General features: G+C 52.1%; 12 protein-coding genes across 12 annotated transcripts; 7 read left to right on the forward strand and 5 right to left on the reverse strand.

The window, feature by feature from the left end:
• The first annotated feature begins 642 nt into the window (after positions 1 to 642).
• Positions 643 to 2,493, forward strand: IAQ61_001136 (uncharacterized protein). Its single transcript, XM_003841082.2, has 4 exons — positions 643 to 696; positions 749 to 1,199; positions 1,252 to 1,390; positions 1,440 to 2,493. The coding sequence occupies exons 2-4, from the start codon at positions 894 to 896 to the stop codon at positions 2,432 to 2,434; spliced, it is 1,440 nt and encodes a 479-aa protein (XP_003841130.1). The 5' UTR covers positions 643 to 696; positions 749 to 893; the 3' UTR covers positions 2,435 to 2,493.
• A 178-nt stretch (positions 2,494 to 2,671) lies between these two features.
• Positions 2,672 to 4,382, reverse strand: IAQ61_001137 (uncharacterized protein). The gene is made up of 2 exons (XM_003841081.2): positions 3,662 to 4,382; positions 2,672 to 3,580 (listed from the first exon to the last, which is right to left on the reverse strand). The coding sequence occupies exons 1-2, from the start codon at positions 4,252 to 4,254 to the stop codon at positions 2,815 to 2,817; spliced, it is 1,359 nt and encodes a 452-aa protein (XP_003841129.1). The 5' UTR covers positions 4,255 to 4,382; the 3' UTR covers positions 2,672 to 2,814.
• A 1-nt stretch (position 4,383) lies between these two features.
• Positions 4,384 to 7,615, reverse strand: HIS3 (imidazoleglycerol-phosphate dehydratase; the record flags this gene model as incomplete). Its single annotated transcript, XM_003841080.2, has 2 exons — positions 4,384 to 5,116; positions 5,170 to 7,615. 2 exons carry the CDS (start codon positions 7,613 to 7,615, stop codon positions 4,932 to 4,934), a joined length of 2,631 nt encoding a protein of 876 aa, XP_003841128.2. The 3' UTR covers positions 4,384 to 4,931.
• A 613-nt stretch (positions 7,616 to 8,228) lies between these two features.
• Positions 8,229 to 9,584, forward strand: IAQ61_001139 (uncharacterized protein; the record flags this gene model as incomplete). Its single annotated transcript, XM_003841079.2, has 4 exons — positions 8,229 to 8,841; positions 8,903 to 9,083; positions 9,160 to 9,499; positions 9,555 to 9,584. The coding sequence occupies 4 exons, from the start codon at positions 8,229 to 8,231 to the stop codon at positions 9,582 to 9,584; spliced, it is 1,164 nt and encodes a 387-aa protein (XP_003841127.2).
• Positions 9,585 to 9,811: 227 nt separating this feature from the next.
• Positions 9,812 to 12,372, reverse strand: IAQ61_001140 (uncharacterized protein; the record flags this gene model as incomplete). The annotated part of the gene is made up of 3 exons (XM_003841078.2): positions 11,396 to 12,372; positions 11,252 to 11,342; positions 9,812 to 11,204 (listed from the first exon to the last, which is right to left on the reverse strand). The coding sequence occupies exons 1-3, from the start codon at positions 12,204 to 12,206 to the stop codon at positions 9,812 to 9,814; spliced, it is 2,295 nt and encodes a 764-aa protein (XP_003841126.1). The 5' UTR covers positions 12,207 to 12,372.
• Positions 12,373 to 12,572: 200 nt separating this feature from the next.
• On the forward strand, positions 12,573 to 13,413 carry IAQ61_001141 (uncharacterized protein; the record flags this gene model as incomplete). The annotated part of the gene is made up of 3 exons (XM_003841077.1): positions 12,573 to 12,656; positions 12,733 to 12,969; positions 13,027 to 13,413. 3 exons carry the CDS (start codon positions 12,573 to 12,575, stop codon positions 13,411 to 13,413), a joined length of 708 nt encoding a protein of 235 aa, XP_003841125.1.
• A 245-nt stretch (positions 13,414 to 13,658) lies between these two features.
• On the forward strand, positions 13,659 to 14,786 carry IAQ61_001142 (uncharacterized protein; the record flags this gene model as incomplete). Its single annotated transcript, XM_066094994.1, has 2 exons — positions 13,659 to 13,674; positions 13,732 to 14,786. 2 exons carry the CDS (start codon positions 13,659 to 13,661, stop codon positions 14,784 to 14,786), a joined length of 1,071 nt encoding a protein of 356 aa, XP_065955302.1.
• Positions 14,787 to 15,240: 454 nt separating this feature from the next.
• On the forward strand, positions 15,241 to 16,507 carry IAQ61_001143 (uncharacterized protein; the record flags this gene model as incomplete). Its single annotated transcript, XM_003841076.2, has 3 exons — positions 15,241 to 15,267; positions 15,397 to 16,197; positions 16,259 to 16,507. 3 exons carry the CDS (start codon positions 15,241 to 15,243, stop codon positions 16,505 to 16,507), a joined length of 1,077 nt encoding a protein of 358 aa, XP_003841124.2.
• A 717-nt stretch (positions 16,508 to 17,224) lies between these two features.
• Positions 17,225 to 17,802, reverse strand: IAQ61_001144 (uncharacterized protein; the record flags this gene model as incomplete). Its single annotated transcript, XM_003841075.1, has 3 exons — positions 17,225 to 17,290; positions 17,347 to 17,663; positions 17,745 to 17,802. 3 exons carry the CDS (start codon positions 17,800 to 17,802, stop codon positions 17,225 to 17,227), a joined length of 441 nt encoding a protein of 146 aa, XP_003841123.1.
• Positions 17,803 to 19,547: 1,745 nt separating this feature from the next.
• On the forward strand, positions 19,548 to 20,711 carry IAQ61_001145 (uncharacterized protein; the record flags this gene model as incomplete). Its single annotated transcript, XM_066094995.1, has 2 exons — positions 19,548 to 19,650; positions 20,314 to 20,711. 2 exons carry the CDS (start codon positions 19,548 to 19,550, stop codon positions 20,709 to 20,711), a joined length of 501 nt encoding a protein of 166 aa, XP_065955303.1.
• A 552-nt stretch (positions 20,712 to 21,263) lies between these two features.
• On the forward strand, positions 21,264 to 23,081 carry IAQ61_001146 (uncharacterized protein; the record flags this gene model as incomplete). The annotated part of the gene is made up of 4 exons (XM_003841073.1): positions 21,264 to 21,373; positions 21,428 to 21,685; positions 21,734 to 22,143; positions 22,201 to 23,081. 4 exons carry the CDS (start codon positions 21,264 to 21,266, stop codon positions 23,079 to 23,081), a joined length of 1,659 nt encoding a protein of 552 aa, XP_003841121.1.
• A 466-nt stretch (positions 23,082 to 23,547) lies between these two features.
• On the reverse strand, positions 23,548 to 24,745 carry ARD1_2 (N-terminal acetyltransferase A complex catalytic subunit ard1; the record flags this gene model as incomplete). Its single annotated transcript, XM_003841072.1, has 2 exons — positions 23,548 to 24,459; positions 24,542 to 24,745. The coding sequence occupies 2 exons, from the start codon at positions 24,743 to 24,745 to the stop codon at positions 23,548 to 23,550; spliced, it is 1,116 nt and encodes a 371-aa protein (XP_003841120.1).
• Positions 24,746 to 25,016: the final 271 nt, after the last annotated feature.

The raw sequence follows: 25,016 nt of genomic DNA on the forward strand, positions 1-25,016 counted from the left end.
TCCATGGACATGATAAGCTGCGTTGCGTGACAATACTGACAAGCTACAAATGATAAACAACATTATAATACTCGTTCATCAATTCCTACTTGATTACAATCGCCTTCTGCCGCAGCTATGCCTGGTGCTGGCTTGGGAGAAAGTTGACGGGATGCGGATGTTGATCCGCTTGTGAGAGCCTGAAGTCAGAAGCCCTAATGAATGTTCTGTGGTCTATGACCTTTGGTGGCTGCGGCTGGAGCAGTACCGGTAGGTGGATGTACTGTAGCTAGAGCAGGGCCTAGTACCTCTAGGTATAGGCTCTGAATCAGTCACGGATCACGATGGTTGTAAGCACGGCTGTCGCTCAGCGTGAAAGTCGTGATTGCTACTAGCAATAGTCCTTGGGCGTCGTAATCAGTCACGTGACTGCCTCGCAACCACTACGGCACTGGTAGCTCGCAGGGGCGGCAGGGCGTCCTTCCAGCCTTCTGCCTTGGTATCGTGGACGCGGCGTGTTGTGTCAGTCACAGTGTTCTGACTCAAGGTTGTAACACTAGCCTACGACATCTATATTAGCAAGACACCTCTACAGCCTCTTGAAGGTGGCTACTCTAGGCTAATATGCTACCGTACTCTTTGCATGCAACATCTCCAAGGTGGGGCAATTGATGGGGATTACCGGTACCGTAGCCAAGTCCAACGTAGCCAGACTAGGTTAACCATCACGTTTTGGCCTGGTGCTTGTACCGAGGATAACAGACGTTAGACCGCGCATATCGGTGCATTATAAGCGGCAACAAGATAAATATGTCTAGGACTCCCTTGACAGGACTGATAACCTGTTTGATACTGCTTAATGCATTCTTGAATACCTGACCCGACCATTCATACGCAACACGCCACAAATTATCATGTCTCCCGCAAAAGTCGCCAACCTTGATTTCGAGAAATTCTACAACATCATCGATGGCAAGCAGCGTGGCTCGGATCAGACTCACCATGGCGTCAACCCTTCAACTGGCAAGGAGCTCTGGGGCGTGCCAGTTGCGAGCGAAAAAGACCTAGACGACGCTGTCGAGGCTGCGAAGAAAGCCTTCCCCGCCTGGCGGGATGCCGGTATTGAGAAGCGCAAGCAAGCCATGGGCAAGCTCGCTGAGCTTTACAGTGATTACACTGACGAGTTCACCAATCTGCTCTGCGCCGAGTTGGGCAGGCCGGTAGGCTTCACTTTCCGAGAATACTCGCAGACTTGCTCATACCTAAATGCAGAGAAAATTCGCAGCCCTTGAAGTCGGTGGCGTCGTAGGATTCTTCAACCACCATATTTCACTTCAAATACCCAGTGAAACCTTTGAGGATAACGAGAAGACGGTTTACACAGAATACATGCCGCTTGGTGTTTGTGGAGGTATGTGATCTATCTGTCTAGAGCCGTCATGGTACTAATTCTGTTCTAGCTATCTGCCCGTGGAACTTCCCTCTCATTCTTTCCTGTGGAAAGATTGCGCCTGCTTTATTGACCGGTAATTGTATCATCGTCAAGCCGTCACCTTTCACTCCCTACACCGCTCTCAAGTTTGCTGAGCTCGCACAAGAGGTCCTTCCTCCTGGTGTCCTTCAGGTAGTCGGTGGTAATAACGACCTGGGAGTGTCCATGTGCAAACATCCAGACATTTCTAAAATTTCCTTCACTGGTTCGACCGCTACTGGAAAGAAGGTGATGGAAACTGCGGCAAAGACGCTAAAGCGCGTCACCCTCGAGCTTGGAGGTAACGACGCTTCCATCATCCTTCCCGACGTGGACATCAAGAAAGTCGCCCCCGAGGTGGTTATGGGTGCATTCCAGAACAGTGGACAAGTGTGCGTAGCGACCAAGCGCATCTACATCCACGAGTCTATCTACCAGGAGTTTGTCCAAGAGATGGTCAACGTCACAAAGACATTCAAAGTTGGCAACCCGCACGACGGTGACAATATGCTAGGGCCCGTGCAGAACCAAATGCAATACGAGCGCGTCAAGGAATTTTTCGTGGATAGCAAGGCAAAGGGCTACAAATTTGCCGTCGGTGAGCCAGACGTTCTAGCATCAGAGGGTTACTTCATCCAGCCCACCATCATCGACAACCCGCCCAACGATTCCCGCATCGTACAAGAAGAGCCATTTGGTCCGATTGTACCTACGCAGCCGTGGTCTGATCTCGATGAGGTCATCGCACGCGCAAATAACACTAGGGCTGGTCTTGCTGCATGTGTATGGGGCAAGGACGTTGAGAAGGCGGCGAAGGTTGCACGACGACTAGAAGCTGGCTCTGTATTCGTCAATTCCTTTGAAAAGCTGATACCTCAGGCTTACTTTGGCGGACAAAAGGAATCAGGTATTGGTGGCGAGTGGGGTAATACTGGTGTGCTGGCCTACTGCAATCCTCATGTCATCCACGTCTACAACTCATAGACTGCTTTCAAGCTATCATAGTATAGTGACCACAATTCTACATGTTAGGGAAGAATGGAATGGTAACTACCAACTAATTTCAAGCTAATTTGACCTTTGGTGAATGTCGATGATACTTAGTCCGGATATAACGGTGGCGAAGTTTGTTAATTCAGTCCATGGATCCCGTTGACACATTGAGCCTATGCTGGAGCAGTAGCACACTGAACCATGAAAAGCCCACAAGCATCGCCGTCAGTTGGAAGTCTCACATTCATAGCTATATATGCTCGAAAACCCAGTGGATACTCAATACTCGAATATTCAATTGGAAAGCTGAAAATGTACAATGGAAACAGTCGCAACCTCCTTGCCCAATCTTTACTTCTGACAGTGCTATTCTATTTAAGAGCATCGCAAAGCCCAGTGTACGCCGCCTTCGCTTTGTAACTACCATCAAACAACAAAGGTGTATCTTTCGCCCTCCACGAGTCCGGATCAGCAACTCCCCAAACCGTAACGCCCACACAATTTTCCACGTCCAGACACGCAGTCACAGCGGTCTGATAATCACTAGCTGCAGCACCCTTGATGTCTAGCTCGGTAATCGCGCATTCATCCACTACTTGGCACAGACTCTGTAATGCGGCGGGAAAATCTGCAATTGGCCAACTATTGGCAAGATGAGCCTGGGAGCCAATACCGTCAATGGGGACGCCTGCTGCAACCCATTCCTTCACTTTGCGCGCCATAGCTTTTGTCTTTGCGTAAGATGGGGAATCTAGGTTGTAGTCGTTGATGTAGAGCTTTGCGTTTGGATCGGCGGCACGGGCCGTGTTGAAGGCGAGGGCGACGAAGTCCTCTCCCAGAACATTGTAGAAAACCGAGCTACGAAAAGAGCCATCTTCGTTGAAAATCTCATTCACGACGTCCCAGGCGTAGACTTTGCCCTTGTATTGACCCATGAGCTTCTGTATGTGAGACACCATTACTTCTTGCAGGGTCGTCTTATCGGAAATGGAGGACACCCAGTTCGGGAGTTGAGAGTGCCAGACTGTAGTGTGGCCACGAATCAGCTTAGAGTTTGTTGTGGCAAAGGACACGAGAGCGTCGGCACCAGATAGGGTGAATGTGTTTTGCACATTTTCTGTAGCATCCCACTTCATGCTAGCGTCGTTCATTATATTAGTACATTGCATAATGGTCCATGACATGAGCTTCACGGATTAGTCAAGAAATTCGACATACCTATTCTCAGGCGTGACCTGGCCAAAGTTGTCTATGACAATCTGTTTAGTGTCTCCCTTGGCAAGGACCCCACGGTCGGTGGCCACACCCATATACTTCTTGCCATGTGCCTTGAACAAAGCATCAAGAGAACAGTCTGTTCCACCACTTCCATTGTTGGGAATGGAGCTGGAAATCGGCGCCACGCTGGCGACCGGTGACGAAATCACAGCAGTAGAGGTGGTCGCCACAGCCGTAGCGAGTGTCGTCGAATTAATAAAGGGTACAGACGCATTTCCAGAAGTTGGAGGAGCAGCAGAGGGTTCAATAAGAACACTGGTCCCATTGATCGGTGGTTCTGGTACCGGGGTGGGCTCATTAGCGAGGGTAGTATTGCCAACAGTCGATGTAGAAGGATTTCCGGCTTCCTGGCCAGCAACACATTGACTGTAGTAATCGTTGTACTTGGTACAGGTCCAGCCATTAGCGCAAGTTGTCTCGCCTGTGTGCGTCGAACCACCGCATTGACCGTAGGGTTGTACGGCGGCAAGAACGGCAGTTGTGGATGAAAGACCAACAACGGCGAAGTAAATGGAAGATCCGCGAATATGCATTATCTTGTCTAACTGGCCCCGAATTGGTCGTGGCGGATGTAGGAAGGGAATAACAAAGGCTCAACTTCCAATATATTGATACGGTGGTGGTGGCTTTCGAAAGAATGTAGGGGTAAAGAAGGGACGGATCAAAAATGACCAAATATGCTGACCAGATGGATCACGCATCGAACGCAATGGCGTGCGGGTGAGCCGCTTATATTAACATCGAGAACGTCCAAACTGAAGGATTGGTTGGTGGGTCGATAATGTCTAGTTCTCGAGGGCGTTGTTTCAGGATCCCTTGAAACACCCATCCTGGAGATCATTACAGGGCAGGAAAAACTTCATCCGTGTATTGAGCGAATAAGCAGCTAGGCAAACTTGTATGATCCTGGACGCAAAGGAATGAGGAGGCATCAATGAGATTACCAATGACATGATCCATGCTGGTCGGCGTAGGGCTATGTGTGACGCCTGGGATAGGTAAATTCCCCTTATTCAGAATCCAAATTGACATTCATGCCCGTCCCAGGCTCTGGGTGTAGCAAGTTAGAAGTATACATCGCCTATACCCGTTGCAGCTACAATGACATGCCGCTGGTGGCTACTATGCAAAATCTAGAATGGTGAGGAAGCGCTCTGGAACAACGACTATACAACATAGTGATATACACATAACTCGGGCAGAGACTTGACTATACTAAGCCCAATCGCAAGCTAACAGCACGACGATGCGCTTCAAGCTCTTCAACGCGCGCAAGCTCCATAACTGCAGCTCCAACATTTTCGAGACCTTCTCTTGTCAATTGAGAACTTGTGATGTGCTTGACGTAGGATGCCAAATTGACGCCAGAATATTGCTTCGCGTAGCCGTATGTGGCTATCAAGATGAATTAGCGAATACAGGATCTACTAGCGAACAGGTAGACTTACGCAAGGAGTGGTTCACACCTGCAGAGTAATCACCAACACTCTCAGGAGTCCACTTGCCCACAAAGACACTGCCAGCATTTTCCACCAGGTCAACGACTTTCTCTGCATCCTCGATCTGTAAGATGAGATGCTCAGGGGCGTACTCGTTGCTCAGCATCATGGCTTCTTCGATCGAGCTCACAGCAAGTGTAATGGAGTGCTCAATTGCGCCGCGAACGATGTCTACGCGTGGAAGCGCCATAGCTTGGTTGTGGAGCTCGTCCTCGATGGCAGCCAATTGGGACTCATTTAGTCCTACTGCGATCAAAATGACCTGTGAGTCTATACCGTGCTCTGCTTGACTGAGCAAGTCAGAGGCGACAAAGGCTGGATTGGCAAACGCATCTGCAATCACCAGAACTTCACTTGGCCCTGCGGGCATATCGATGCTAACACCTGCGTTGGTATCGTTGGAGACATGCATCTTTGCTGCTGTCACGAACTGGTTGCCGGGCCCCAGAATCTTGTCAACCTTGGTAACACTTTCAGTACCATATGCCATGGCTGCAACAGCTTGCGCACCGCCAGCGAGGACAATGGACTCTGCGCCGACCTTGTGAGCGACATATACGACCTCGGGTGTCACTTTACCATTAGAGCGCGGAGGCGTTGCGATAACAATCTTTTTGCAGCCAGCCACCATAGCTGGTACACCCAGCATGAGTGCAGTGGATGGCAAAACGGCAGTACCACCAGGAACATAGAGCCCGACGCGTTCAATTGGTCGAGCGAAGCGCGAACAAACAATGCCTGGCATTGTTTCCACCCTTAATGGCTTGTCCTCTTTCTGCGCAGCGTGGAATTTGCGAATGTTTTCGAAAGACACATCAATGGCTTTGGAAGTTTCTGGCGCTAATTGCATCAGCTCTGGAGGAAACGGCGCTCTCAAAACAGGCGATGTCAATGAAGTCGCCTTCTCGAACTTGTGCGTGTATTCGAGAAGTGCAGCGTCTCCTCTTGTCCTTACAGCCTCAATGATGGGCTTGGCAATGTCGACAATTTTCTCGCTTCCGCGTTGAGCTGGGCGTTGTAACGCGGCCGTGATGGTATCCGGGGTCTCGTTGGCAGTGATGTATCGTCTCATCTGAATGCGACCGTGTCGTGTGCCCGCTGGGTCCTGCTTACTTTTTGGCACCGACGCAGCTTCCTCGACAGACACGGTCGTACTAGGGCCATTGGGAGTTTGACTCGTAGCAGCAGCGGCAGCCTGAGCAGCGAATGCTGGTTTGGCATCCCCTTGACGTCGTTTGACCTTGATGCTCTTAGCGTCGAGATTGCGTTCGACATGCTCTAATGAGACTCCAGCAGCCACGCACTTGGTTAAAGCAAAGTAAAAGAGGTCGGCGGCTTCAAATGCGATTTCCTGCTTAGTTTTGGCGTCGCACAGTTCTGTTGCTTCTTCGAGGATTTTGGCTCTTAACAGTTGCTCGTCCTGATATAGTCGGGCGGTATAGGAGCCCTCGGGGGCTGAAGCTTTACGGCTTTCGAGTGTTTTCTGAAGACGCGACAGGCCGCTATACTCTCCAAAGCAGGTTGGGGTTGCTAGATGACAGAAGCCCCGGCCCTTCTGTCGTACGACGAACTGTAGGCAATCACGATCACAATCTAGCAACATGGAGACGAGTTCCTGCACATCACCACTACTCTCGCCTTTATACCACAGACCCCGTTTCCGGCTCTGATACACGCCGCGTCCCGTGCGCAGGCTCTCGGCCACACTCTCCTCACTGCTGTATACCAGACCAAGGGCTACGCCGCGCTCGTCGGTGACCAAGGTGGTGAACAAGCCGTCCGGTCGGTCGCTGGTGGCATTGGCCATGAGGAGCTTCGCGACGCTCAACGCGGCAGGCTGTTGCTGCGGATCGACGGTGAGGTGCTCGGCGGGTATGATGGGTATGGTGGAGAGCTTGGTCAGCGGCAGGACACTATCCATACGAGCCTCTGCAAACGACACGAAGACATTGGCTCGATCTGGCCCTTGCTTGGTCGGCCACGGCTCGTCGACTTTGACGTGTTGGACGTGGTGCATATAGAGGTCGACCTGTGGGGTCGCCGCCAGGGCTTCGGTGAGGTGCGCTGTCGTATTGCCGGATAGGACGAGCACGAGGCGGTCCTGGGCGATCTTCTCGGATAGGAGCGCATAGAGCTGCGGGCGGGTGACGAAGACCTTGGCCGCGCCAGCATCGAGAAGGGCAACGACATCATTGATGGCGGTGATGGCGTCGACGGCAACGTAGCTGGCGAAGCGGCCGACGGATTGCTTCAGGTGAGCCAGGGCCTGGTCAATGGCATCGTCGGTGACTCGAAAGAAGACATTGCCGATATAGGACAGTGCATCGACACTCAAACCCCGCGTTGAACTGGCGTAGTTGGCCAGGTCAATGGCAGCGATCAGAGCGGGAGCCATGTGTTCTGTGCGGGGGCTACTCGCTACACGGCGATGCGCTGGTATCAGGGAGAAAGAAGAATGCCGACTGCTATACTGCCGCTGAGGCCCTCGAGGTGTGTGTGTGTATGTATGTATGTTTGCATAGTACCCTAGGTATACAAGTCTTTGTTAGCGTGGACTCACTTTGAACACACCAAGGGGGGAAAAAAAGATAAAAAAAAATTGCACCTGGGATTCAGCAAGAGTGACCAGCCATCCACCAAAGCTAGCCAGCCCAGCTTGACATTATTTCATTACCCTAGCACCAGTAGAGTACCATATCTCTGTCGTGTCATTCGCGCCCGGTCAGCGTTCCGATCTACCCCGCCTTTGATTGCTCCCGAGCTCCTGATCGATGACGCCAACGCCCACCAGGGAAGATCAGAGGCGGAGAGAGTAGACAGCAAGGGAAGCACGACGAGACACGACGAGACACGACGAGACACGACGAGACACGACGAGACACGAAGAGACACGACGAGACACGAAGAGAGAGACTTCAGAGGGAACAGTCGAGAGATTCCAGTACCCCAAAGCATTACTGCACACACTGCACACTCATCACCGTCTATCCTGCCTGCTCCCAATAATCATGTCATACTCGCCCCCCACCACTGCGAAGCCCTTCACCCTCCACATCTCAGACCAAGAGTATTCCGAATGGCATCAGCTTCTCCAACTCTCCCCTCTGCCCCCTGATACCTGGGCAGGCCGACAAGAAGACCGTCGTTTTGGCCCCTCACGGAAATGGCTCTCGGAGACCAAGGAGTATTGGCTCAACCAATACGACTGGCGCGCCCAAGAAGCCCACATCAATTCTTTCCCAAACTACAAGATGCAGATTGAGAATGTCGACGTCCATTTTGTCGCCCTCTTTTCGCAGAACAAGAATGCGATTCCCATCATCTTCATGCATGGATGGCCCGGTAGTTTTATAGAGTTCTTGCCCATGTGTCAAGTCATTAGGGAAAAGTATAGTGCAAAGGACTTGCCGTATCATATCATCATTCCCTCGTTACCAGGCTATACGCTCAGCAGGGTGCAGTCTGTGGAGGAAGAGTGGACCATGGCGGACAGCGCGAGAATCATGAATCAGCTCATGCTGGCTTTGGGTTTTGAAAAGTACCTTGCGCAGGGAGGAGATGTGGGAAGTTTCCAGGCAAGGTTGCTCTCGCAGGAATATGAGGCCTGCGTCGGCTGTCATTGTGCGTGCAAATCGCCCCTTCTTGCCGCCCTGTATCGGGCGCTGACTGAAGAGTTTTGCAGTGAACATGTTTACTACCCCTGATCAACCTGATGAGAACACGCTCTCCCCTCTCGAAAAGAAGGCCCTCGATCGCGCTGCGACATGGCGTGCCAGCGGAACAGCGTACGCCCAGGAACATGGTTCTCGACCTAATACCATTGGCGCTGTGCTCTCGTCCAGCCCCCTCGCTCTACTCGCCTGGTAAGCCATCCATTCCCTCCCACTATTTCCCATAATCCGCCATCACCCCTCATGTACAAGCTAAATTTCAATCCAGGATTGGCGAAAAGTTTCTCGAATGGACAGACGAGGACCCCTCCCTCGATACAATCTTAACAAACATCTCCCTCTATTGGTACACCTCCTCGTTTCCGCGCTCAATCTACCCTTACAGAGAGCTGTTCGGACCCAACCGGTCAGGCTTCAAGTTTCACCAAAAGCCCACGGGCTTCTCTTTCTTCCCTCACGAACTAGATCCTGGGATCAAGTCTGTTTTGGAGAAGCATGCCAACCTGGTGTTCTACAAGCAACACGAACGAGGCGGGCATTTTGCCGCGTTGGAAAAGCCTAGAGAGTTTTTCGAAGACGTCGAGGAGTATGTGGGAAAAGCTTGGAAGGTATGATTGCGCAGGGGAGGTTTTGGCGTGGGGTTTAGACTGACGTGTGCGCAAGCGCGCCTGGTCGTTCTCGTCGAAAATGTAGGAGTGGAACAGGGCTCAGACAATGACTTTGAAGCGTGATAATAAGAGGGAATTAGTCTACACGGACTGAACTCTACCCATAGAGCTGGCTGCGTGACATCGATTTTCTTTCTGACATGAGTGGGTATATCGAGCCTGCTAGATTACACTCGTAGCATAACACCCTCCTACTCGTCGTTCAACGATTAAAATGCCCATGGATTCATAATCTTCCCTCTCCTCCTTGCTTCAAGCATCCTCATCGCTAAGCTCTTCCATGTCCACGTCATCCTCATCCGCCGACTCGGCTCCAAAGTCTTCTTGGGCACCCCTCCCATCTGCCTGCTCAGCCTGCTTCCTTTTCTTATCATCCGTCTTCCTCGCGTCCTCCAACATCTTCGCCTTTGCCTCTCGCGACTTTCTTTGGCCTGCCACGTACGCGCCTAAAGGCGTTTTCTCCCAGCCCAGCTCTTTGAGGAAACTTTCAACCCCGGCGCGGTCATTGGGCGCAAAGTCAATCTTCGCTCGTTTTTCTTCGACCCATCGCGAGTTTGCCTCGAGTTTCTGCACTAACAACGCTACGAGCGCACTGATCTTCGCATTGCGGTTTCCAGTGCTCTTCTTCGTCATGGATTTGACCCAGCGCTTCAGCATAACGATGACAGGAAGTGCTAGTTCTGGGAACGCAATGTTCTTGGTCCAGAGGATGAAGAATTCGGCTAGAAGCTCGGCGACTTGCTCACCCACGCCATCTTGGTAAATTCGCGTTCGTAGATAAGCTTTTGTTGCGCGGATCGTGGTACCAAAGTCAAGAGCTTTCAGCGTGCTAGGCTTCGGTGGCTTCTTCATTTCTGCTGAGTTGAGGACTTCGACAAGGGCCGGCGCGAGAGGAATGTAAGTTGCTGTCGCGGAGGAGATTCGAAGAAGTGAGCGCACAAGTTGGAATCGAAGAGGGAAATATTGTGCGGTTGGAATCAGTCGCATCGCGCCGAGCGTGACTTGGACCACGGGGTAGATGAGCGGTCGAAGTGGCGATGGTTTTCCAGACTCCGCCTCACGCAGAGACTCACAGTGAGCTGCTACCACGCGGGACCAAAAGTCTAGTGAGTGAATATACTGCCAATTGTATACGGTTTTGTAAGAGTCCTTGGTTTTGTTGGTGATGCTCGTTCGTAGATGGATAGCGAGTTGGCGGATGAAGCCAAAGCCTGTCGTGTAGCCAACGGTAGGATCGATGCCCCAGAGCTCGGATGCAGTGTTCTTCATTAAGTTGATGCCCTGAATGTTGTGTACAGTGGTGTTCCTTGCGCCCTTGACCAGTCCCTGGTACACTTGCTTCAACACAGTCTCGCGAATACTAGGATCACCAATGACAAGCAATCGGCGGAGGACCAAAAAAGCGGACAGTCGGCTCATCTCGTTATTTGCGGAATCTGACCACACAGACGAGACCGACCGTACGACTTCACGCACAATCTTCTTGAAGGACAAGACGTACGGCAGCAACGATGATAGCGAGTCTAATGTCATGCGCAGTGTGGAAGCATCAGACAAGTTCTCGAGGAGATGGTGGATTGAGACAGTATGTGACTTGAGGAGCGGCGTGAGGGTGCGAAATTTCTTTGATTCGGTGGGCACACGGCTGTTAGTGTCAGCAATATGTAAGCCGGCCAAGGTATTTGTACTGACATCTTGCCTCCAGCGCTCTCCTTCACGGGCAGGTGGTGTTGAAGCACCTTAGGGACGAGCTGGAGCGTGCTAACGAGGACCTCATGGTACACTAGATGATGCGTCAGACCTGAGAACATAGTCGTCGATGGGGGAAAAGGGTACCTTCGGAGTCCGATATGGTGTACTTGTATTCTTTTCCTGTCTGATCGTCGTTCAAATGTGCTGCTGCCCGGAAAGCTAGGACGACCTCCTTCATGGCTCGAAGAGACGACTTGGACTCCATGGACTCTTTCCACTTCTGCACAGTCTTTCTTGTGAGTTCGTTGCTCCCCGTGGCATCGCTTTCGTCATCCGAAATCTCCTCTGACGCTTTTGCTTTTGTCCCGTTCTTCTCGGTCTTCTTCGTCTTCTTCTTTCTTGGCGTCGTTTCGTCTTCGCTGGCGCTGAGCGCATCGATTTCTGCAAGGTCGGCGTCTTCGGCAAAGTCCAGGAGCTCGGCATCGTTCTCTTTGAGGTACTTGTAGAAGTCAGGGTCCTTGCTGGCCAGCCCAGCGAGTTGCTCCTTGTGCGCATCTGCATCGTCACCAGAGTCGCTGTCAGATGCCGACTCCAGGTCAGAAGTCCGCGGCTCAACCAGTTCGTCGTCAGAGCCGGCCGACTCCACTGGAGTGCGCTTCCGCTTGCCCGTTTTCACTTTTGGCTTCTTGGTCATCTCAGGCACCTGGAAGCCACCCTGGAAGAAGTGGTCCATGGACATGTCGGCGAAGCCATCATCTTTGGACCCATTTGCCTTGGGTTTTGCGCTATCATCACCCTCGAGAGCCTCGGCTTTGGCGTTATCTCTGGCCTTGCGCTCCTTCTTCTTCACGTCCATCTGCTTCTTCTGCTTAATCTTGGCGACATCCTTGCGGCGCTTGAGGACATCGTGTAGCTTGTTCTTTTCGAACTTCTTGGTTGCCTTGGAGACGGGCATCTCGACGTAGTCCGCAGTTGTGCGGGGTACTGGCGTCTTTAGCACGTTGTCGTGGTCGTTGTAATAGTGCTGGTGCTGGTGGACTGGTGGTGATGCTGCTCCCTGAGGCTTGCTCGAAGACCAAAAAAAAACACTAGTCGGCTTCAAAAAAAGTGGGGAGGTTTGTTTCGCTTTGCAGGGTCCAGCCCTCTCCCGAGGTAGGCATTAAGACCATGCAAGTTACTTAACCTACATGTTCCCATACAGTACATATTCCTAGTCTGAGCGTGATCCTCTTTGCCTAGCGCACCATTTTCTTTGAAGGTAGACAGCAGAAACTGTGTCGCATAAATCACAGCATCGCTCCAAACGAGAACTCTGCCACAAATGTATCCCAATCGCCAGCTGGCCTATGCGCCAACACCCTACATGCCACGCTCGGCACTCTCTGCGACCATCAACCTCGACGAGGTATGCGACGTAGTGGTCCCGCTGCTCACTGCCCTCGCGCACCCGCTGACTCCTTTCCCCCCTCCTTTCCCCGTAGGAGGTCAAGCTGTCGACAACGAATGCCGAGCGTGACCTGAACGACTCGCTGGCCGAAATCTACAGCATCATTATCACCCTCGACGCGATTGAGAAGGCCTATCTGAAAGACTCCATCGCCGAGGCTGACTACACCGAGACATGCAACCGCCTGTTGAAGCAATACAAGTCCAACTTGGCAAACGATACGGTCGCCAATGCATTTGGGGATCTGGACAAGTTCACAAAGGAGTGGCATGTGCGTCATCTTCGACTATGCGCGCCTTTGGCTGGCTGTATGCTGACCCGATCTCAGATGGAATGTCCTCGTGCCCTGGAGCGGCTGCGGGTAGGCATCCCAGCTACGGTCGAACAAGGTCCATCCAAGCCCAGCCAGCAGGGCGATTTTGCCGACGCGACGCTGGTCATGAATGCAACAGAAAACTTCATTACCTTGCTAGACGCCATCAAGATTGGACTCGTGGAAAAGGACACGCTGCATCCCCTGCTTGTCGAGATCATACAGGCTGTGAACAAGGTGACGGACAAGGACTTTGAGAGCAAGGGCAAGATTGTGCAGTGGCTCATCACGCTGAACCAAATGCGGGCGTCAGAGAAGCTGGACGACGAGCAAGCACGCGAGTTCCAGTTCGACATGGATCAGGCGTACTACGGCTTCAAGACGACCCTGAAGAATAACTGACACTTGCAATGACCACATGCTCGGTGGATAGGCGTTGTGCCGCCCAGTACTTGAATATGTACTATACCATATCCTGCATGGGAGTGTGTTTCTCGTGCCAAGGGGGGCCTACATGGTGCACCAAAAAGTGACTTAGGTACTAGTTAGCGCCGCCTCAGCGAACATGGATTTGTTGCGCAGCTCACCCGCCAGTTCGCTGCAATGCGACACCAGCATACATCTGCGCCTTGATGACAGCGAACGTCATGTCCACGCTGCATGGTATGTTGCATCGACACCTCTTCCTAGCCTCTTCTTTCTGCTAAAGAGGTTCGACAGTGTTCGACCTACCTCAGCTCTACACCAAGCCCGCAGCACACATCCTTCTCGAAGCCCTTGCGCTTCTTACCACGGTCCCGCCGTCGTGGGAGAAGAGCCGTGCGTCTGGCCCAAGCAATCAGAGCGGAGATGCGGTTGCAGGCCAGATAGACATCAATCCCGAAGGCGTCACACGTTACCTTACCAGCATTGTCAGCAGTGGTTTGCGCTGGATTGAGGATGAGGATGCCAAAGAAGCGATATACAAGCAAGCCAGTGCTAGACTGAGCGAACGGTCAGGTCGCTCTGCCATGGGGTCCATGTCGCGCACCTTTCAAATACCTACTGCGACCAACCCTTTCGAGCTCAGTATTCATGAGCCTGCAATGACTGGCGATGAACTTGGCCTGAAGACATGGGCTGCCTCATATCTTCTCGCCAAGCGCCTGCATAAATTCCATTTGACGCCGTCAGAGGACACCCGGAAGCTCCGTGTCCTGGAGCTTGGGTCAGGCACTGGTCTCGTAGGACTTGCAATGGCGGGGCTGGGCGCCCATGTGCACCTCACCGACATGTCGTCGATATGTCCAAACCTTGCACGCAATGTGCGAGCTAATTATCACACAATATCTCAGAACAATGGCTCGGCCCGCACAGCTACTCTGGATTGGAGTTGCCCTGCCTTGTACGAGCCGTTCGACGACCATGTCACTCCCTACGGAGCCTCCAATGTACCAGAAAAATTCCCACTCATCCTTGCAGCAGACTCGCTGTACGCACCGGATCATCCTCGTATGCTTGCGAATTCCATCGCTCAATGGCTTTCAAGAGAGGATGAGGCCAAAGTCATTGTAGAATTCCCATATCGTGACGCGTACCTGCCACAGATCAAAGACTTTCGCCAGCGTATGTCAGACATTGGACTAGAAATTGTAGACCAAGGAGAGGAGAATGGTTTCGACGATTGGCAATCGTCAACAAACTATGGGGCGGACGAGGATGAGGACGATGCTGTCATCGTAACGTGCTGGTGGTCATGCTGGGCCTGGAAAGCTGCTGTTGGCAGAGATGAGTAACGCCCGTGTGAGCTTGATCTCACTGACCGTCGATATTCAAGCCCGATTCTTCCGGCGTCGCGGATAATGGCCGACCAGGAGTGTCCGCAAGGCCCCACCATTCTACTCAGATGGGTTTGATTTGGCTTCACGCACATTGACGAACGGTGCGCTAAAACGCAAAACGCCATCGGTAGCTGCGCCGACAGTCATGGATAGCTCTTTGCAAGCAGCAGTGTAAACGCCGGGTAATTAGCTCGGATAATTGCTAGGCATCCACAAGCCCGGCTGCAATCGAGGAGTGCATCCAACCAGTTGGTCGTATGGTTTTACCGTGCAGCTATGCTCTGCGGTCCACCGATGCTTGGCCATGTCTTTTTAGTTGCACGTACACATTCTATAGTTTGTTCGCCGTTCCAAAAAGTTCCACTCTCTGTTCTCCTCGTTGCTATAGACAATCGGTGTGAATTTCAAGATGACGACACAGACATCTTCGCAGAAGGTGAGCTCCATTGCCCCGCCATCATCTACTTACCCCTCCATGCATCACGTAACGCGCGCCACATGCGTGCTACACAACCTGACGAGACGGCTTCCACTGGGCATTTAGCAATGCTCACACAAGACTCAGAACCCTTCGTTCGTGCTCCAAGAACCCAACAAAGTCAGATACGAAGACCGACCGATTCCTGAGCTCCCTTCGCCATACGATGTCATTGTGAAGCCAAAGTGGACTGGTATCTGTGGCTCAGATGTGCATTACTGGGTCCATGGCCGCATCGGCCACTTCATCGTCGAGAAGCCCATGGTCCTCGGCCACGAATCTTCAGGCATTATACATGCCGTTGGCGACAAAGTCAGGACTTTGAAGATTGGTGATCGAGTTGCCATGGAGCCTGGAGTTCCCTGCAGACGCTGCGTACGCTGCAAAGAGGGGAAATATAACTTGTGCCCAGACATGGCATTCGCAGCGACACCACCGTATGACGGAACGCTTGCAAGGTATTACACTCTCCCTGAAGACTACTGCTACAAACTACCCGACAATATGAGCATGGAGGAGGGTGCGCTGATGGAGCCCACTGCGGTTGCAGTACACATTACACGACAGGCAGCTGTCAAGCCGGGTGACTCTGTAGTCGTCTTTGGTGCAGGTCCTGTAGGCTTGCTATGTTGTGCTGTGGCAAAGGCATATGGAGCAAAGAAGATTGTAACAGTTGACATCAACGACGAGAGGATGCAATTTGCCCTCAAGTACGCCGCCAACACAAGTTTCAAGAGTCAAAGAGTGAGCGCGGAAGAGAACGCTGCCAACTTGATCAAGGAATGCGGGTTAGACGCCGGTGCCGATGTCATCATCGATGCATCAGGGGCGGAACCGTGTATTCAGATGGCGATACATGCGTTGCGTATGGGTGGCACCTATGTTCAGGTACATCTCCATGGACTTTGTCTCGGGTCTGGACAGAAACAGGTCACTGACAGCATCACAGGGCGGCATGGGCAAGCCCGATATCAACTTTCCTATCATGGCCATGTGCACAAAGGAACTCAACGTCAAAGGCTCCTTTCGCTACGGTTCAGGTGACTACCAAACTGCCATTGATCTGGTTGCTAGCGGACGGATATCCATCGGTGAATTGATCACGGGCAAAGTCAAGTTTGAGGATGCAGAGAAGGCATTTGCAGATGTCAAGGTGGGCAAGGGAATCAAGATTCTGATCGAAGGGCCTGGGGAGTAGAGTCGTGCAAGCTCGAGAGGAAAAGTGCAGGTGAAAGATAGATCACATTACCTTGGTCATTTATGCGGATTGCGATGAGAAAATGGCACCAGCAAAAATTCATGTATAATGTACCTTTTGAGCATGCCTATCACCGAGGATGATTGCAACATCATCACCCAGAACCCAAAGGCAATATCACGGGATTGCGGGGTACGTATTGATGTGTCTAAGCGAAGGATACTATCCTGCTGAGGCACCAGAGGTGTGAGCCTTGTCAACGCGCGGGCAGCTTAGCCGCTCTGAAACCTAGACAGCGTCAGGAGAAGATTGGACCAGTTGCTGACTTGTGATCTTCATTGGAGGAGGAAAAAACGACAATGAGCAAGGGAGTGCTGGTGAGTCTATTGAAAGCATGCGGGAATAAATGGCTACAGTAATTCTCTCTGCACAAGTCATTAGCCAGTGGGGACGTTTAGTAGATGTGTGTAGGATAAATTTTTGTAGCTTGATATCCAGGTTGTCTGCAACCAAATGGCCACGCGCGCTGGACACAGCAATCTGCTGATCCTTGAGGCTTTCTCTCGGTGCTAGCTGTTTCGCCCACATGACCGTCCTATTTGGATACTAAACTCAAAATATACAGGTCGGAGTAGTCATTGTCAATATTTATATGGTACCGAGAAACAATGTGGATATAGTAGAAGTGTAAATGCGAGGTGAACAATGGGCAAAGGACTATGCGCCCATTTTCCGCACCGTGGAGCCTCTCTTTGGGAGTGTCCATGGTTCTGGGCAGACAATCTAGGCAGGGCATTAGCACGTTATCGTGGGGAAGTGGGTGGATAACCATGTCGTACCTCGCCTTCACTGTATGCCCAGAAATAAGCGCCCATGCCAATGATGTAGTACAGTCCTGCGTTGGTTCCCTGGTAGAGCAAAAGGGCGCAAAGAGCGCATATGGGGTAGATGATGAGTCGGGCTTCAATGGAGCGGTGTAGTCCCGTGCCTGCGAGCGGTCGTAATGGCCACTCCCATGCAAGTCCAACGAGTCCCAAGAGGAGATTCAGTATCTGCAGGACTGGGACGGGTGTCACAGCACCATCAAGATTCTTTGTGAGGAAGTCCCAGAAGATCTTTGGCCAGAAAAAGCCTTCAATGGCAGCTGCTACTTGGTCTACTCTACAGTCAGTATCGGCAGAGACAGCTGTGGTTGAACAAAAACATGGCATGTGCTGCCTTGGGGCCTGTGACTTACAGGCTGCAGCTGAGAGAACAATGAGGCGCGCCCAGTGATTTTTGATTAATTTTCCCATGCTTGCGAAATTTTGTGATTGTGAATTAAAAGAAAGGATACGAGCAGTAGACCGAGCCCGCGGCGTATAGAAAAGGGAAAACTGGGAGAAGAGAAGAAGGGAAGAACAGGCAAAAGATGGGATGCGTGTGGACTACCAGTAGCCTGAACGACGCAAGAGCAGCCGGCTTGGTAGGTTGGGTCGCGGGTTTGTTATAGCAGTGGGCTGTCGGCTGCGATGGGTCCACTCGCAGTCGAAAAGAGTCAAGGTTGGGGTGATGGCGGTGATGGTCAGGTAGTGGGTAGTGGATGGCTGAGGTGTAGGCGAGTCTCAGGCTTGTTAGGTGTTCAGGCAGAGCGTATCGTTGCCGTTGTGTGTGGTTTTCGCGACGTGAGGTGTATCAGGGCAGAGGCATAGACAGTGAGCGGGAGGTCAGGTCCCAATGTAGATGGACTTTTATGCGTTGACGGCCCACGGGTTTCTGTTCTTTCTCTGGCCCTCTTTCTCCGTGTGTGAGTGTGAGTGCGAGTGTGTATGTCTGTGTGTCTCTCTCTCATTCTCTTATTCTGTCTAGGTAGTTGCAGTGCCATTGCAACAAGCCCGCGCGGGCGAATGTGGACTTGGCGGGAGAGGGGAGGTTGGACATGGTGGTTTGTGTAGCCGCTGGACCCACTCGGCGTCACTTGCATGGATGTGGTGTAGCGCAGTTGTGATTGGATGGCTGAGCCTTGGCGCTAGGCGGGGGTGAAGGGGCCATTGAGGCATGCAATGTGCCAGCGACCAAGACCAGCCCGCTTCTGCAGCCCGCAAGATTCAAGTCACAAAACCCACACCACACAATACCAGCATCCTGGATGGCGCCTTGGAGGATGGCAGTCCATGATTACGACTCCATGCACACCATGTCTGTCTTGATCACAGTACCTCCATCGTACAATGCCTATCCCACCCATCGCGGGTAGAGAGTGTGCCGTTTGGCAAGAGGCCACCATCACCTGTCTGGTAGAGGTATAGTACCGGTACCGACATACTGTTATGCATATCGGTATCCTACGGGAGCTATGGTATACCTACCGTATGCTACTAGCTACCATGCTACATCTACCGGTATATCGTGAAAATGACAAAAGCACTAACCGACAGAAGCAGCGGATGTCGACCAAGTTCCCTACTCTACTTGTACTGTACTGTACTGTACTGTACTGTACATGCCATGGACCAGTCATGGTATTGTAGATACATAGCTGCTACCATTGAGGGAGAGAGAAAGAGTCAGGTAGACAGTAGGGACTTGTCTTTGTGTCCGAGCGTGGTGGCACGATGGAGCCTCACGGACTGCCTCAGTGCCGGTTTCCACTTGCAGGCCCCAAGGGTCTTCACGCTTCCATGTTCCAACAAGATGATGCTAGGCCACGATAGTACCTACAAAGTTCCTCTCCGAACCGAATCAGGGCCATGCCCAAGGCATGACCGTGTCGAGACAAACAATGTCGTACGATAATGGTTCTGTCCCAGCCTGCAACGGCTGTTTCTTCTCGGTATGCTTCCGCGAGTCCCACGTAGTGGGTCTGTTGTGGCTCTTCCCTGATGGCCTGTTGTGGCTCTTCCTTGATGGCCTGTTGTGGCTCTTCCTTGATGGGCTTCTTACCCAGTGGCAACTAACTACACAGCAAGAGGATACCTAGTTGACCAGATGCGTCGAGGGATTGGATCGAGCAATCAATGTCCTCGATCCTCCATGGCACCATCACAGCCCTATTACCGGTATGCACGGAAACTCTCAATGGGCCGAAATGGCGACCAACAGGAACAACTCGTACCCCAAAATAGAGGCGAGATCTGGTGTACTGTACCTAGTGACCTACCACAGTACCACAGTGCCACGGTGCCACGGTGCCACAGTCAGTACCTACAGTTGATAGTACAACTAAGTACAAGCGCTGCAGCCAGCCTGGCCTAGGAGGGGATCATCCTGATTCCAGCGCTTCGCGGGCAGCCCGCATTGGTCGTGTCCATGGCGCCGAGGCTTACCCACCCTGCACTCCCGGGAGCTCCCCTGGCTTCCCATGTCTTTGTCCTACCAACCACACATCCCATCGACGACTTGCAGCTGCCACTGGGCTTGGAGACCATCGAACTCGGCCCCTCGCTGGCTCCAATGGAGAAGTCGGGATACATACTAGAACTCGTACCAGCGAAGCCTTACCATGCATGCTTGGGGGCCCGCTCGGCTTCGCTGCAGGGCTTCGCTGCTAGACTGGACGGACAAAACATACTCTATTCTATACTACCTTCCTATCAGTAGAGGAGCAAGCATCATTGCGCCAACTCTGCCACTTTCCATCTTGTTCATAGTCATCACCAACAAGTTTACCTCCTTCATCGATCCCCAAGTCAGATCTACAGAAAACGGCCATTTTCTGCTTCGATCGATCCTACGACTTCTGCCCATCACTGTGCCAACTGTAAATCTGCAGCCGCCCCCCTCTCTCCCCCTTCCACCTTCACAACCTCGTACACGACCCGTTTCAGCGCTCACTCTACCATCGCCACCTCACAGTGCCTATATCGACCATCGCCGTGAAAGAAGGTTTGTAGAACAATTCCAAACCATCTCACGCACCTTCCCGCTGCCCGCAATCCATTGCAAAACGCCGAATTGCGCATTCGCCCTGGCTCGCTCCTCTCCGCCACAGACGCAGCCTACAGGTCTACGCATAACAGTAGAGTACTGTAGTACAGCCAACAGGCGCATTTTGCAAACATTACTTGGCCATCTTCAGGCTCCGATTTTCCGTCTCGTCTCAACTCTGCGAGGAAAACATGATCCCGTGCCTGGCGCTACAGCTCTGAAACGTTTCTCTCACACCAGACGCCCATCGCATAGGTCCCAATCCTTCTCCACCCTGCTGCCATTCCACAAAGCTTGATTCGACTCATTGAGGCTGGGTGCGTTGCTCCATAACCCTGTCTCTGCTCCGCTTTGAGCAGTCTACAGCTGTTCTATCCGCCTTAATACATTGGCTATACAGCAAATCGGTTTGAGCCACCTCCATCCGGACCAGGCATCTAGGTTTCAGTACAGGGTGCCGCCATACCCACCATCCCACGGCTCGTCTGATACTCACCTAGTCCTTGTCTATCTTCCTCCCAGAAATCCAGCACCAAGACATAATAATACCCTGCCAATCGCTGACCCTATTGCGTCGTCCTCCACCTCGACTTCCTCTCTCTTTCTCTCTTCACACTATTCTCCGCGGGTCCCGGACGCCGACATTCTTTTCTTCACTTCGTATCTGGCTGGCCGGGTCGAACTTCGACTGGATTCCCTCTATTCCGTCGTGGTCCGTTTTCTATACACTTACATTCTTTAATCGCTGCTCTTTAATCGACGCCCTCTCAACCATCACCCTTGACCCAAGCGAAAACCTGCTGTAGAAGAGGAACATCACCCATCAGATTTCTCAAGCTTATTGGCAAACATGGGTTCAAGCTCAGGTCGCAGTTCAATAGCCCGGCTCTTCACTCCACAGAAGTTCTTCTTTCATTTCTTCTTCTGGGGCTTCCATTGGATGCTGTTTGGATTAGGATGGTGGGTCTCTCAGGGTGCAGTGGATTCGATTGCTATCGTACTGACCTAAACCAGGCATCTACAAGTCGCCCAACCTAAATTGAAGCCTCTCAACGATACTCTGCAGCACTCCGTATGGATTTCCCGAGGCGCAGGCCTGGTTTTATCTGTCGACACAATGGTCATCGTAATGCCCATGTGCCGCAACATTCTGCGTTGGCTTCGTCCCAAGGCACGGTTCTTGCCGCTTGATGAGTCTCAATGGTTCCACAGGCAAGTCGCATATGCGATGCTGTTCTTTACTATCCTGCACACAGCATCACATTATATCAAGTGAGTATCCTTCGATTCTTTCCCCAAGAGCATACCTAATTATACTAGCTTCTACACCGTGGAGAAATCCCAGGTCAGACCACAAATTGCACTACAGATTCATTACACAGAGGGCGGTGGTGTTACCGGGCACATCATGTTGTTTTGTATGCTCATGATCTACACGACGGCACATCACAGGATTCGCCAGCAATCATTCGAAACTTTCTGGTACACGCACCACTTGTTCATCCCTTTCTTGCTCGGCATGTACACCCACACCACTAGCTGTTTTGTCCGTGATAGCGCACTCCCACAGTCGCCATTCGACCCCGTGAACAGGTGGAAGCATTGCCTCGGATACGAAGGTTGGCGTTGGGAGCTCGTCGGTGGTGGTTTGTACCTGTTTGACCGCCTCTACCGGGAGATTCGCTGCAGACGACAGACTCAAATTGTCAAGGTGGTCCGCCATCCTTATGGTAAGCACCAAGAACAATTCCAGCATTCACATCTACTTTCTGCTAACGGCATCCTAGACGCTGTAGAGATCCAGTTCACAAAGCCCAGCATGAAGTACAAACCTGGGCAGTGGCTCTTCCTCAACTGCCCAGAAGTCAGTTACCACCAGTGGCATCCATTTACCATCACATCATGCCCACATGACCCGTATATTTCGGTGCACGTACGCCAGGTCGGTGACTTTACCCGCGCTCTTGCCGATGCTCTAGGCGCTGGCCAGTCCCAGTCTAAGCTCTACGACGAGCTTGACCCCATGGGCATGTACGAGATCGCCTTGCAGCACGGACAAAAGATGCCGGCCCTTCGAATCGACGGCCCATACGGAGCCCCTGCCGAGGACGTTTTTGAGAACGAAGTCGCCGTCCTGATCGGTACTGGAATTGGTGTCACTCCATGGGCCTCTATTCTCAAGTCCATCTACCACCTCCGTCTGAGCCCGAACCCGCCTAAGCGCCTTCGTCGTGTTGAATTCATCTGGGTCTGCAAGGATACCTCGTCCTTTGAATGGTTCCAGACTCTTCTCTCTTCGCTCGAAGCACAGTCCCTCGGCGGTCCAGATGGTGACCAATTTCTCCGTATACACACCTACCTCACCCAGAAAATGGACGCCAACACTGCACAAAATATCGTTCTCAACTCGGTAGGCACAGACAAAGATCCCCTGACCGAGCTCAAGTCCCGGACAAACTTTGGACGCCCTGATTTCCAGCGCCTCCTCTGCGGGATGCGTGATGGCATCCTCGACCGTACCTATATGAATGGTCTAGAAAGCACACTGCGAACCAAGGTTGGAGTCTACTTTTGCGGTCCCAACGTGGCCGCCAGGGACATCAAGAAGGCGTGTAAGCAGGCTACGTGCCAGGAAGTGTCTTTTGACTTTTGGAAGGAGCATTTCTAGACGCATGTTGAAGTTTTGTTTTTTTGTTGGCGTTGATTCCATGGTGGTGGTTTGCAACGGCATCATGAGGGGCCAGATGAATAAGAAGAATTCGAGGCCTGGGCCGAGCTGCGCGGTACATCTGCTGGCGTCTGCGTGTATAGCCCTTTCGGAAACATGTATGAATGTATCTGCTGTAAATCTTGAACATGCCTATTTGCTATTGACTATTGAGCGATACCAAGCGTAACCATGTTTGTGAGACACGCCAGTGTCTCCAGCTGTTTTGCCTAGGCACGTGTGCAACCACACTTGGATAGCCACACTGGGATATATAGATGTATATGCACGGCACTATCAGCAAGCTAGTTTGATACGAGGAATAAACCAAATCTCAACGCCCTCCCTCTTTCTATATGCAAACTCCCCTGAAGATGATGTCCCTCCCTGTGTTCCACATAACATATCTCTCAAACCCAACACATGTTTAATCCAAGCTCTGTATCTGCACCTTGATAGCTCCCGTCTTGGGATCCGCCGCCGTCTTAAAAGCCTCAACCGCATCCTCCAACTGAAATCTATGCGTGACTAACCGACTCAGCTCAATCACCCCACTCCTCACCAGCCGAATAGCCTTGGGCCACGTATTACAGTACCGGTACTGGAACTGTAGATCCACCTCCCTCGTACTCAATCTCATAAAGGGAATCTTCATTTCATTTTTGCCCACGCCAATGACAAACACCTTGCCACCAAACTTGACGGCCTGAATGGCACCGGCGATACTGCTCTCCACACCCGTACATTCCATGGCAATAGCGGGTTCCACACCGTCCATGAGTTTGGTGACGGCGTTGCGGAAGTCGTCGGGGGAATGGGTGAATTCGACTTTGTGTGTGAGAACTTTGGGGACAAGGTCCTTTGCGAATTTCAGACGGCCCTCGTCAATGTCTGTGATGACGAGGGGCGTAGCACCAGCAGCTTGACAGCATAGCAAGGTCACCAATCCGATAGGCCCGGCGCCACATACGACCACCGGGTCGCCCAATCGTACATTGGCACGGTCCATACCTGCCAAGGCTACACTGAGAGGCTCTAGCATTGCACCGTCTTCAAATGTCATGCTGTCGGGTATCTTGTGGCACCACATGGCAGGATGCTTGAGGTAGCGTCGCAATAAGCCGGTGACGGGCGGTGTGGATAGGAACTGCACTCGCTCGCAGCCGTTGTATCGACCGGTAAGACAGGGCTCGCATTCATGGCAAATGACATTGGGTTCAATGGCTACGCGATCGCCTGCTTTGAGCGAGGTTACGGAAGGGTGAACGGCAAGGACTGTGCCGGCGGATTCGTGGCCAAGTACGTGAGTGTCTTCTACAATCATGGGACCAATACAGCCCTGTGTTTGTTCATTAGCCTTGGGGTCGCTCTCTATGTTCCGATTTTTGTGAGAATGGGAAAAGGGAGAGAGGAAGACTTACAGCGTGCCAAAAGTGAATGTCACTTCCACAAATCCCCGTACTCTTCACATTCAACAGCACCTCTCCCGGCTTCAGGTCGCCGCCATTCTGCACCTCTTGCAGGCTGGGCTCTGCTTCTGCGACCCAGAGATCGTGTGCGGGGTTTGTGTAGACACCAATGTTGGCTTTGGTCGGTTTGACCGCTGTCACTGTTGTTGTGCTCATCCTGAAGAGGAATCCAGTCCAACTTCACCGCTGGTACCTATATGGATGGTGTTGTGAAAAGACAGATTCACAGAAGTCAACAATACAGATAGATCACCTGGTCCCCTTGACCGAATCTAGTGCGGGGCACTCTTTTGTTAGTAAGTAGCAATGCCACTTGTACGGACATGCCCACCGGCGGCACGCGCATGATTTTGGGAGTTTCCACGAATGAAGAGGTGAGGAAGTCCGCAATGGCCCGTCGAAGTTCCGATGGGAGCGACGCCAACCA

Source organism: Plenodomus lingam, assembly GCF_022343315.1.
Source record: "Plenodomus lingam strain CAN1 chromosome Unknown contig_11, whole genome shotgun sequence".
NCBI classification, from domain to species: domain Eukaryota; kingdom Fungi; phylum Ascomycota; class Dothideomycetes; order Pleosporales; family Leptosphaeriaceae; genus Plenodomus; species Plenodomus lingam.